General features: G+C 37.1%; 1 protein-coding gene across 1 annotated transcript; it reads right to left on the bottom strand.

The window, feature by feature from the left end:
* Positions 1-6,853: 6,853 nt before the first annotated feature.
* Positions 6,854-12,919, bottom strand: prdm14 (PR domain containing 14). Its single transcript, XM_084102416.1, has 9 exons — positions 12,836-12,919; positions 11,115-11,725; positions 10,612-10,662; positions 10,344-10,504; positions 9,902-10,169; positions 9,576-9,778; positions 8,747-8,848; positions 7,534-7,753; positions 6,854-7,330 (listed from the first exon to the last, which is right to left on the bottom strand). Exons 2-9 carry the CDS (start codon positions 11,665-11,667, stop codon positions 7,182-7,184), a joined length of 1,707 nt encoding a protein of 568 aa, XP_083958542.1. The 5' UTR covers positions 11,668-11,725; positions 12,836-12,919; the 3' UTR covers positions 6,854-7,181.
* Positions 12,920-13,395: the final 476 nt, after the last annotated feature.

Below are 13,395 nucleotides of genomic sequence, written 5' to 3'. Positions count from 1 at the left end.
GTTTATGGATTGGTAAGGATTAATGTGAGGTATAAAAACATTTAAGCACTCACTGATTTCCTGAGCACATTATACACCCACCCACACACACACACACACACACACACACACACATGTGTACGTGCACACACTGCATCCTGAGGAGTGTTAGTGAGAGGATGGGGATTAGGGAGGATGACAGTAAACACAGAGGTGCAGGACTAAGAGAGAGAACAGGGATGTAGAGTTTCCATCACTCAGATCCTTTGTGTAAACATGTTTACCCAGCGCAAAACGCATCAGGAGGAAGGAAACACTGGGAATTGACTTTTTTGCCTTTTTTTCTTCTTCAGATATCTGATTATGACTTTACAATCTGTTTAAACAATAGTCATTTGAATACCAGATGTACTAATGATGATTATAATTTAGTCTTATGAAATGAAAAACTCTTGATACAATTACTAAAATAGTTACTATCCAACTAACAAAAAAATATGTTCTAAGAATGTTTTGCTAATGTTCCCATTAAGTTATGAAGATGTTATTTCTGAATGTTCTGAACACTCAAAATGTCGACTTTAATGGAAAAATATATCTATTTTTGGTCATGCGAATGTTAAAGAATCATTCCTTTTTATCATTCTTTTAACATTGAATGTTACTTGTGAATGTTCTCTGAACAGTCTGAAACCAGTAGTAACACTTTAAAAAAGTTAGACGAATATCCAAAAAGAAAAAATTAAATGAAATGAAATGTAATAACATAAAATAAATAATAAAATGTCATATAATATTGTGTTAATGCTATCAAATTGAATAATCATGATTAATTACATCTAACATAAAAGTTTGAATGTACAGTGCTGCTTGAAAATTGGTGAACCTGTGAAAATGTATTTAGTACTGTCCTGAATAAGATATTTTACATAAAAGATGTTTACATATGTAAAAAAAGAGCTGAATTTATAAAAATAACCCCATTCAAAAGTTTACATACCCTTGATTTTTAATACTGTGTGTGCCGTTTACCTGTATGATCCACAACTGTTTTATTTGTTTTGTGATAGTTGTTCTTGAGTCTCTTGTTTGTCCTGAGCAGTTAAACTGCCCAATGTTCTTCAGAAAGATCCTACAGGTCCTGCAAATTCTTCAGTTTTCAAGCATCTTTTGCTTTTTTTAACCCTTTCCAGCAGTGACTGTATGATTTTGAGATCCATCTTTTCACAATTGAGGTTTGCAAAACAATTGAGGGACTCAAACACAACTATTAAAAAAGGTTAAAACATTCACTGATCCTCCAGAAGAGAACATGATGCATTAAAAGCCTGGGGGTGAAAACTTTTTGAATTTTGAAGATCAAGGTAAATTGTACTAAATTTGTCTTCTGGGAAAAGTGTAAGTATCTTCTGTTGCTTTCGAAGGGCAGTACTAAATGAATTTTTTCTATATTAAAAAAAAATTTGAAAAATTTGGGCATGTTCATCCTCCTGTTCAAAAGTTTTCACCCCCGGCTCTTAATGCATCGTGTTTCCCTCTGGAGCCTCAGTGAATGTTTGTACCTTTTTTTAATAGTTCTGTTTGAGATCCTCAATTGTCCTCAGTGTGAAAAGTGTGTATATTAAAAAAATAGTCCTTTTATTTACTCACACAGATCATTAGTGATACTGTGCGTGTGAATGTTCATGTAAAACCGGAAAGGTCATCTCCCAGTACAGAGTATCAGCATGCCAGGAACACCTCAAATGTATCTCTCTCCCTAACTATTTCACTCTCTCTTTCTCCTTCATGCTCTCTTTCTATCATTCTGCCATTCGCTTGCTCTCTTTCACTTTCTCCCCTCCTGCTGCTTTGTTAGAGTCAGGAGGAATAACTGCGAAAAAGAGACAAAGGCACATCAAACGCACACGCACACACACACACACATTCACGCATTCGCATACACACACTCCTCTTGGGCCATTGTTTAACATGATGCATGGGGAGAGAGCTCTCAAATGTGAATGACAATGTCTAATTCCGACCTGCTGGTCTACAAATACTATTTGACGATTTCATAAATTATTCATGATTCACTATTACATGTCCTAATTTAATTTCATAATATCAAATTCTGAAATATGAAGTAACCATAACAGACTTATTGTAATGGAAAAATGATGCATTTACAGATAATTAACAGTTAATTTCTAAGTCGATTGAGCCTGGCAGTTTCAGGATTACTCAGTATAACAGCAGTGTAAAGGTTCACTGTTTTAATCACTCCATTGTGTTTGATGCACAGAATTCTACATTTTTGTTCACAACATTGTAACCACACCGTTTTTGGAGTAAAAAAAAAAAAACTATTTGAAACTAACTAACTATTTTTAAAAGTGCTGTCAAATTGATTAATCACGATTAATCGCATGTAATAAAAGTTTGTAAATGTGTGAGTGTGTGTGTCTAAACGAATTCGTACGATTTAGCCACCTTTTACTCACTCGTACGAATTCGTACAAATCGGTCGTGAGATAGCGGTGGGATACACACATATTTTTTGAATATTTCAACGCTATCTCACGACCAATTTGTACTAGTGAGTAAAAGGTGACTAATTCATTAAAATTCATACGACCTTACTTGTACGAATTTGTACGATTTGTCTAAACCCACGTGATGGGTAGGTTTAGGGGCGGGTCAGGTGTAGGTCATTCGTACGAATTCATACGAATTCATACGAATTGGACAACTCATAAAATATGTACGATTTGGCAAAAATCATACAAATTCGTATGAGTGAGGTTGTACGAGTGAGGTCGTATGAATTCGTATGAATTAGCCACCTCATAAAATTTGTACGAATTGCAATGAGATCGGGTTGAATATTTACAAACTTTTATGTTAGATGTGATTAATCGTGATTAATCGCGATTAGTCGATTTGACAGCACACATTTGTATTATTCTAACATCAATTATCTCTACAAATCTAGATATTATAAACATAACTTTGCAAATAGGACTGTTTAAAATGAAATGATGATTCATTTTTTACACTCCTATTATATCCTTTTTTAATGTTATCACATTTACCCTAAAATCTTAATCTTAAAATGAATACTACACTATACATGTACAGTATTACCTCAGAGATCTATAGAGAGTAGTGTGTGTGTGTGTGTGTGTGTGTGTGTGTGTGTGTGTGTGTGTGTGTGTGTGTGTGTGTGTTGTCCCACGGGACTGACCGTCAGTGAAGGCTCACTGAAGCTTCATCCAAGCAACCAGGGCCATCTGCCCCATTGCTACTGTCATCTGGACAATCTCTCTTTCCTCTTTCCCCCTCTGTATGTTTCTTGCTCAATATCTTTCTCCCTTCTTCTCACTCCACTCTCTACCAGTATGGAGCGGCTTTACTGTGTTTGATCTGTCATTCATCCAGTAAGCAGCATGCCGAGCATTTAGCTGGACTTTGCAGAGGATTACCTACTGTCCCAGAGGAACCAACCAGCACAATGACAACACCACCCCAGCCTGTACCTTCTGCTTCCAAGCTGCTCAAGAGACCCAAACACCTGACCGGGGATCAGTTATTAAAGTCTTTAACACCTCACCCTCTTTAGCAAGACCACTCGAGACGGCATACCGTAGGCTATATTTTGAGTGGTTATTATTCAAAAGGGCCACCATATCAAAATGCCCCGAACAGACCAGAGTTTATGGTTTCACTCAGCAAGAGCCCTGGGCTAGATTTAGACAAGTCTAGTGATGTGTGCTGACTGCTATTAGGGAATCAATAGGGCTAATTGATCAGATTGTGGTTTAGCTCAACTGTTGGTGGCTACTAGACTAGGAGCTGAAATAGGAACTGACAGGTAACCACTTAAAGAGAGACAGTGTGGGCCAAACATAAGGACATGTGCCCCTTTTCCTCTGAAACAAATACAGACACGTTTTTTTATTTAGGCTATATCAAATCTACCACTTGTGATTCCAGTGGTTTAGCGCTGCTAGTACATACTACAACCCTCCTTTCAAATGAATTATCGCGCAGCCATTATAAGAGGTTGACCTCGGTGTAGCCGTATCATTCACAATCATCTAAACGCCACTGGGGGGATGTCATTAATCTCATATTAATAAAGAAATCAAACTGAATTATGGATGTCCGCAGTGGACGGGGAGGCATTTTAAAGCACCAAAGGTTAAGTGTGAAATCAATGCCTATAAGCGTATAAAAATTCAGGGGAGTGAAAGAAGAGAAACAGCGAGCGCAGCCGCTAAATCAGTTTCCCACAAAGCACGATTGTCGAGTCACGCTTTTAACGCCACAGAGCTTTTACCGAGTGCATCAGGGTGGCTGTTTTTACCAGGTCATTACAGGCTCTGCATTATGAACCACATGTGCTGCGTCGTCCAACATTCCCCTTGTGAAAAAGAAGTACACGTGGTCATACTTTAAAGAAGAGTAGGCTACTTACTACAGAAATTATATAGGACTTAAGTCCAAATAGAATGTAATGTCTTCGGACACAATTGCATGTTATTTGAAATATGTAATATATCTCAAATGTAAATTGAAAGCAATTAGTAATTTCCTAATTACTTGTGTTGTTCTTGAAATTCGTTTTTGTGCACTGCAGATATACGGTAATATGGTAATATTTATGGTAAAATTATATGGTAACACTTTATTTTACAGTGTCCTTTTCACATGTACTTACTAGTAATAACAGGAATTGCATATGCATAATTACATGCAACTAAACCTAAATCTAATCCTAAACCTATAGTAAATACTCAGTATTTAAATGTATAATTACACTGTAACAATGACACTTTAAAATAAAGTGTAACCAAATATACTTTAACGCTGAAACTTGCATGTCATTTATAATCAGGTTCTTTAAATGTGTTTTATATGATAGATAGTCAACACATCAAAATAAGTTTACTTCTTTAAAGCGTCATTAAAGTATAATGGTATTCACTTTAAGATAACACTTTTAATTTGACAATCACAAAGTGCACTTAAGTGTGTTAAAAACAGTCATAAAAGTTTACTCTGGATTTGAAGTACACAAGTGCACATTCAGTACAATTAAGTGCACTTCTTTTTCTGGTCTGCATGCATGGGGAAAACATACCATCATCTAGGATGCTTTTTATCATTGACCCTCAGGGCTTCTATTGGATTTTATTATTCCTCAAAGCTCTGTTAACTCACCATGAGCTCTGATGTACATATGTACTACCAGAAGCCCCAGGGAACTTCAAAAGCTGCGGACAGAATGGTAAAGCCTGCATCTCTCCCGGCTGAAGGATGAGAGGGTAATTGAATTGTCTTCTGAATCTTGACCTATGACCCGGCCAGTTGTGTATGTAACCAGTGAGGGTGAAATTAATAATAGGAATCCATGTCAGCTCCCTGTGCCAGCACTGGGTGAATCTGATGGCAGGGGACCATTGAGACTCTGCAGGTAATCCAGTCAAATGAGAAGCCTAGCCAGGGAATCCCTCACAACAATGACTATGGATATGAGCTCAACATCTTTACATGATCTCTGAGCCTGATGCTAAGAAAGCCACGTCTGCTCGATCTCTGATGCTGTATAGGAATATTTTAAAGTGAATATGTTGAGTGACTGGATGTAATGATATCAGAAATGGGTCAAATACAATAACTTGAAGTGAATTCAACAAACCCATCCACACTTCAGTCCAGCATTCTACATAAAGGTATAACCACAACAAACAGCATTAACAAATGATTGTCACATTTGGCTATGCCCTTTGACCCTTTGTTGTTGTTGTGTGTTTTGAGAAGGTGAACACTCATGGAAGGAGTGATCTGTCAGAAAGGCTTTTTCTCTCTTTCATTCTCCATCACAGACAGTTGGTAGCATGAAGGCACAATCAGAGGGCAGCAGATGTCAGTGAGACCGCCTTTGTTTCCATTCTCTCCACACTAGACCACCTCATTGCAGTAGTCCATTGTCATTAATTTGCTGTTGGGGGATGTTCACACTCCTCCTCTCCTGTCGCTGACCATCATTTAGTAAAACACTATAAGTGCACGCTCTAAAATCTCATTGATCATATAATTTGTTTACAGTGTAGACTTCCCATGTAGACTAAGTTATGACAACATGTGTTTTTACATTGCTTTAACTCAAAATAAAGATTCAATTTCAATTTTTAAGTAAATTTTATGTATTTTAAGTTGAAATAACTTAAACATCCAAGTTGATTGTACTTAAAAATTTAAGGCAGAAACATTTTTTTATCTATCTATCTATCTATCTATCTATCTATCTATGAGCCTCAGAGTGTTTGTTTCCATTATGTCATAGTGTTCCTCGATTCATTTCATCCTTTTTGAAATGTGAATGATTTAGACAGTGATGTGATATATATTTCTCCATGGCATTTCCAGTTTATCTGAATTTCTGTCTGTGCATAAAAGAGAAAATGAGACTATTTGAAACAGAATTGTGAATCACTGTATCTACGATTGATCTATCATGTCGTCTTTTTTTAAAGACGTTTTAAAGTATAAACAATATAGTGTTAATAATATGAAAAGTATTAGGCCATTGAAATAAAAGTTTAATCTATAATACCAGAATATTAGTCGAATAATTCGTTCGATTTGAATTAAATAGCCTATATATCGAAGCAACAAAAATTGCATTCATAATAAAACCCTTTCACAGTTTTCAGAAAGTTTCATCGAACAAAATCATGATCTTCTTTAAGAGTAACAATAACAGTTATTTCTCATATCATTTTAATTTTCAGTTTGCAAGACGATCCGACACAGACAAATTTGAACAGCAGTTACAGCTCATGATAAAGACAATACAAATATAAATGAACGATAGGTAACAGGAAATTCAGTAGTAATAATAATAATAATAAATTCAGTCTTTGGTATTATTAACTTGCTTTGGTTGTGCAGCTTACAATACACGACGACAATATTTGCTTTGAGCTAACTTTAAAAAGTACCAAAAAAAAACACGTATTTCTAATGCCAAATACATTTTAATAAATAGAAACAACATTAAAAATAATAAAGTTAAAGCAAAAATATTTTCTTGGGGGACAGGTAACTATTAAATAAAATACACAATACCGGCAAACAACATTGACGCAAGCCATCTTTTCTGGGAAAAGGCAGAATAACATAACCAGTGATTTAGATGCAGTGGTGAAGCACTATTAGTTCCAGGGTCTGTACTCGGAGGTGATGCTGGTCATCCCGGGAAAAGAGAAACTGTCTCCCAGCTGTTTCTGTAAAGAATCGTTGGTGGGGAAAAGCGTGTTTTCGTCTCCAGGAGGAACAACAGTGCTGTCCAAAAGTGGTAGCTCTAAGGGCAGAGACACATTTTATTAGATTTGTCCATAAATAGTCTTATATATTTAATTAATAATTGCCACATGAATCCAACAAATGTTTATTATATTATTAATAGTTTTGTTTTCATTTAATTTACGTTTTCGGTCCTTCTCAAATTTCATAAATGTTTTTCTCACATATTTTTTGGTTGCTTGGGTATTAGGGTATACTTACTTTTATGCGTCTTTGTGTGATATTTCAACTCTTGTGCATCCTGGAAAGTGGTTGCACACACATCACAGGAGAAGGGCTTGTCTTTGGCGTGTGTCCGGCGGACGTGGCTGTCGTGTGCCGCGTGAGAGGCGAACGCTTTCCCGCAGTGTTTGCACTTGAACGGCCGCTCGCCGGAGTGCTGGCGGATGTGCGTGCGGAGGATGCTGGAGGCCGTGAACGCCTGTGACATTCACAAATACATGTTCATATTGAATAATGGTAATATACACCAGCAAAAAAAAAAAAAAGTTACTTTAATATCCAAATAGGAACATCTTGTTGAATTACATTGTTTATTGCTCTAAAAAAAATTAGGCCTCATGGTAGGCTATTTGCATTTTAAAATGCAAGAACATGTAGCCTAATTAAATTCTAAGTCTATAAATAACCACAACAAGAAGAAGAACAGCAACAACAATTTTCCTAATCCTAACCGTCATATAAACCTTCCTGTAGATCACACTAAATGCGTCTCTATATCACTCATTGTGTTTATCCTGCAATTTATATGCGAAAATGAGTTTTTACGTGCACAGGATACGCATGGGTAGGTTTAGTAGTGGTGTGCGTGTGTATTATACGTTTGGTTAGGATTAGTGTTATCACGCAATAACGTGCGGATCAAATGCACGCGAAAACTGCGTATCATATGCACGTAAAAAACTTTTTTTCACATATAAATTTTACGATAAACACAATGCGTGCTATAGATGCATTTTCATGAGATCAGGCTGATTTTATATAAGACTAGCCTATATAAACCATTCCATGCATTAGTGTGTTTATTAAAACTGGGTCTCCGTTGTGTAGGTAAAACATGACCCACACACATTGGTCCTATAGGAATAAAACTGTCTCTGGCAGTCCACAAACAGGACAGATAGAGTGACACGTGACCACTGCAGAGCCTCTTATAGCACGCGTAAGTGATTAAGAATAGAACGAGACGAGTTTAAAACAAAGCGACTGACAAACTTTTGTCTTTTTGAGAGTCATAAATTAAAGCATAGGCCAATCATCATGCACAATGCACTGGATCTGCATCTGCCATTATTTATCACGTAAGTGTCTTCTAAGATTGAGTCCAGCGCTAAAGAGAGCTCAGATATACCATGAAATGAAAGCAGTATACTTTAGTTGGAGCGCACCTGTATAAGAGCTGAGCATCACTCACCTTGTTACAGTAAACACATTTGTAAGGCCGCTCTCCTGAGTGCACGCGCATGTGTTTGTTCAGACTGGAGGACTGCGAGAAACTTTTGCCGCACACGGAGCACTAAGAGGAAAAAGAGGGTCACAAATTACATTCAAGACGCTTTATTGACATGATAAAAAGCTTTACCTAAACATTAGTGCATCTGGGACATTTCTCGAAAAGGGTGCTTTTTGTGTCCCTCATTAGCATATGTGTAAAACGCGACAATGAAAAGCTAACATCAAGTTTTACTATTTGAAACAAAAATGCCCAGGTTGTCAACTCCTGACACCCCTTTCTTTATTAAGATGACGTCACTGTTAAAAAGTGTATGATCAATAAGTTATGACAACATAGGCCTATGTTTTTACATTGCTCTTTAAAATAAATTAAGCAATTTTCAACTTTTTTGCCATACAAGATTCAAATAATTGAATAAGTCAGTTTAATGTAATTTAAGTTGAAATGACTTGAACATCAAGTTGATTGTACTTAAAAATAAGCAACAAAACAAATCATAATCCGTAAATTCTTACAAATTAAATTATTCTAAATCATTAAAAAAAATCACATTTCCAAAATGGAAAAGGCACCCATTTTGTTGAAAGACCCTTATACACTAATACTTAATCAAATAATTTGAAATACGAGTTGAGTGAGAAAATATGAGTAAAATGGCAATATCTTGATATTTTCTTTTGGGCATCGGTTGCAGTTTTTCTAAAAGGGAGCTGTTCTTTCAGCACCACGGCTGATTGTTTTCCCACCCGTAAAAGTATCCAATGGATCGGTATGAAGATATATTTACCTTATGCGGTCTGTGTTTCTCATGCACATGGAGAATGTGGATTCGGAGTCGGTCTCTCTTCTCGAAAGACCTGTTGCAGAGATGGCAGGGGAACTTCCTGTCGCCCTGATCCACACAGCGCGTGTATTTCAAGTGTTTGTCTCTGTAGTACTTATACGCGAACACTTTACCACAGCGATCACACTTAAAACCCTCTCCAGAATCTGGAACGGAGAAACATTTGCAAATGCATCACATTATAATCTTATAACAAATGACAGAATCTGCTGGACTAGGCTATAAAATAACTTTATATAGAGAGATACGTTTGCAATACGCGCACATACCTTCAGCTGGGAGCGCTTCACTGGCATCAATAAACTCTTTGAGGGTGAGAGGAATACCCAGAAACTGCACATAGCAGTCTCCGTACCAGACCAACAGTTCTTGGCCGGCTCGGATCTCTTTGCAGGCCTCATAGTAAATCTGGCCTTCACACTGCACCGCAGTCAGGTTCTGCTCCTCTGGAAAGCGCGCGCACTTCACCAGCGACATCCAATTCCCCGGAGCGCCTCTTCCATCCACAAAGTGGCTCAAGCGCCCGTTCTCAAAGATCTTATAGGGAGAAACAAAAAAAGGTTTGGAATTGAATATAAACATATCATATCAGAATATAACAGCTGTGTGCATTATCTCACTGAAAAATCGTGTTTTCCCACACACACGTTTTATATAAAATCAGCATTTAAATAATAATGCAATAATGCTTATTTCAAATTTGCTGTTTACCTCCCACATGAGCGTGTTGTCATCATAGGTTTTGATCTCACTTGTGTTCACCAGTTTGCCCTGAAACGGTCCAAACCTGGTGCCTTTTGGTATTGTGCTTTTATCAGCAAAAACACCACAATGGGAAACGCTTCCACAATTAGTTTGGAGAATCGATAAGCCTGAAAAATTCAAGACACACTCTATGAAATTGGCAGCAGTAAACTTCAGAATAGAATTTCTCAAGAAAGAAAGAAAGAAAGAAAGAAAGAAAAAAGAAGAGTTCTACCTTCTGGGCGTTCCAATCCTCCGGTATCAACAGGGAGATGATGACGATCAGCTAATTAATAAAAAAAAAAAAAAAAATTGAGTTACAACACTGTAAAAAATATATGATCAATAAATTATGACAGCGTTTTTACATTGCTTTACATCAAAATAAGTTAAGCAATTAATAACTTTTTTATTAGTCATACAAGATTCAACTCATTTTTAAAGTCAGTTTAGTGTCATTTAAGTTGGAATGACTTAAACATCCAAGTTGATTGTACTTAACAAATTTACAGTACACAATTATGATAATCCAACATGAAAAACTAAAAAGAACATGCATGGCGTTTAAATAGAATGAAAAGTATAGTAGCCTAATTGCAATAAAACAACGTAAAATATTGCAACAAAATACATATTGCCAGATTTGTTTTCCTTTTTTGTTCACATCGAAAATGATTTTATTTATTTTTTTGCAATGAAAAGTGTTATATAGCCTACATTCAAATGATTATTATATACCTGCACTGGGAGGGAAGGATAGTCCAGAGATGGCATGTCCAGGATTTTGGCCTTGTTCTTTGGAATATCCGTACAGGACCGTGAACAGGTCTTCCTCTGTAAAACTGAAGGTGCGCGTGTGCTCGGGTGTCGGGTCTGCAGCCTGCAGGCAACCGAAACTGTCCTTAACCGGAGAGGATGAAGCCGAAGAAGACTTTCTGCTGGAGGGGCTGCTGAACTCGGACGGAGAGCCGGTGCTCTGCTCCTCGTGTCTGGTGTACATGCTTTGTGGAGGCTGCAAGTGCTGGAAATATGGCCTGTTGGACACGTTGAGGATCTGCTCATGGAACACCGCGGTCTGGTGGCTGTTGTGGCTGAAAAAAGCCGGAGTCCCGGTGAAGTTGAACGGCATGATTGTCTGTGCGTCGGTCACCATGCGGCCCAGAGACTTGAGCGGATGGAAGATGCTGTGCGCGCTCTTGAGGATGTTCGTGTAGTGCGCGCCGGGCAGAGACGGGTAGACAGCGAGACTCCTGTCTCTCACGGCGGGGTGACTGGAGAGAGACACCGACATCACAGCCGATGAGGGGGATCCGAGGATTTCACTTGCGGTTTGTATTCAGTCCTGTAGACTGTAAACATGTTTTCATCACTATAACAATATCTTTGTTTCCATTCAAGTTTTCACAAATTCTATGATTTCCGAGTTTCATTTCGATTTTCTCCAAAAGGGCAATCAACTTGCATTTACTTAAATATTTCAGGCAACAATTCCAATGAAATGTATAATTTTAGAGGGCACACTCCTTGCATTTCTTAGTGACATTTTTAATAATCTAAAGAACCCTATTCCACTACAAAGAACCTTTAGTGCAATGTAAAAAAGTGGCTGCCTTAATTTTTTCAGTACAATCTTAGATGTTTAAGTCATTTCAACTTAAATTACATTAAACTGACTTAAAAAAATAAGTTGAATAAAATTGCTTATTTTGATATAAGTAAAAGCAATGTAAAACATGTTGTCATAACTTATTGATCATATAATTTGTTACAGTCGATGTTAAAGTATATTCATGGAACCATAGATGCCAATAAATAACATTTATTTTTAAAAGTGTATATTGTCCCATTTTGTCCAAATGCGAATTTAAATGAAAAGTTGTGTTTTAAAAGAAAGGTTCTTGGCAAATGTTTAGCCAATATCATTCCCAACCATTTTGGGCTGGTTATTACAACTTTTATTTTATTTAAAGTGTATTAAGTTGAAATTTACTGAGCAATTAAAACAGTATGACAATATATTACAACACGGACAAACCAAAAATATGACTTTCTAAATGCACTGTGAAATGCTCTGTCAAGTAACCCAACACAGAAATAACTCCGACTGCAGAGATTTCAAAAGCAAAAGTTTCCAGTATTCCTCTACTTTTTCTAAACTGACCGCTGGAATAAACGGTGCGCGAGCGCGCCACTAACAGAGACTAATGAGGGTCATGACACTACAATTTAAGAACAGAGGGTCAGCAAGAAAGGTCACAATTAATGAAGCCTTTCCAACTCTTTTAAAAAGCATTAAAGGTGTCATGCTCCATAGACTCCTGACCTCAGCTGGTTATTGCACATGAAGAGTGGCCTTAAATCCATAATGTTAATGCAAAACAAAACACAAATAATTTATTGCCGTCTTCAAAACTAGAAAAAAATATTGTTAATTGATATTGCTTAAAATATGTTCTTACCATATAGCAACTTGTGCAAGTCCTGAGATCCTCCTGTTGTGTTTGTGGAAGTTTTACTTGGCGCTTCAGGAACTAAGGTCTTGTGTGTGTGAAGCTTGAGACAGGTCTGAAGACATATGGTTGAGTGTAGGATAGCTACTCGAGAGGGGATGCCTTTCCTGGATCTGTGCTGTCATTGGTCAGTCTGGGGTTCATCCTCAGGGAATTACACTTTAACACGCTGTAGCAGCACTGAGAATCCTCTCACAGCTCTCTTTCATATGCACCGCAGTCTCTAATGTGTTAACTACTGCAGGCGCACTGTTAACCGCTCCTAACGGCGAGAACGGCACGAGTTCAGTTTAGATAGAGGCTGTTTGTGAAAACCAAAGCGAGCAGCAGCAGCAGCAGCATGCGTTTAATAATAGGAATTAACTCTGTGCATCACTGTAAAGAATTATTTTCATTATTTATCACAACGTTTTTTTTTTCATTTATCAAATCAACTTAAATTGGCTAATTGATGTAGTTCAGATAACACAATATTTTGAATTTATTTATTATTAATTTATTAAGCCAAT

This window comes from Abramis brama, assembly GCF_963993115.1.
Source record: "Abramis brama genome assembly, chromosome: 24".
Classification (NCBI taxonomy): Eukaryota; Metazoa; Chordata; class Actinopteri; order Cypriniformes; family Leuciscidae; genus Abramis; species Abramis brama.
This window is presented reverse-complemented; position numbering and strand designations above follow the sequence as displayed.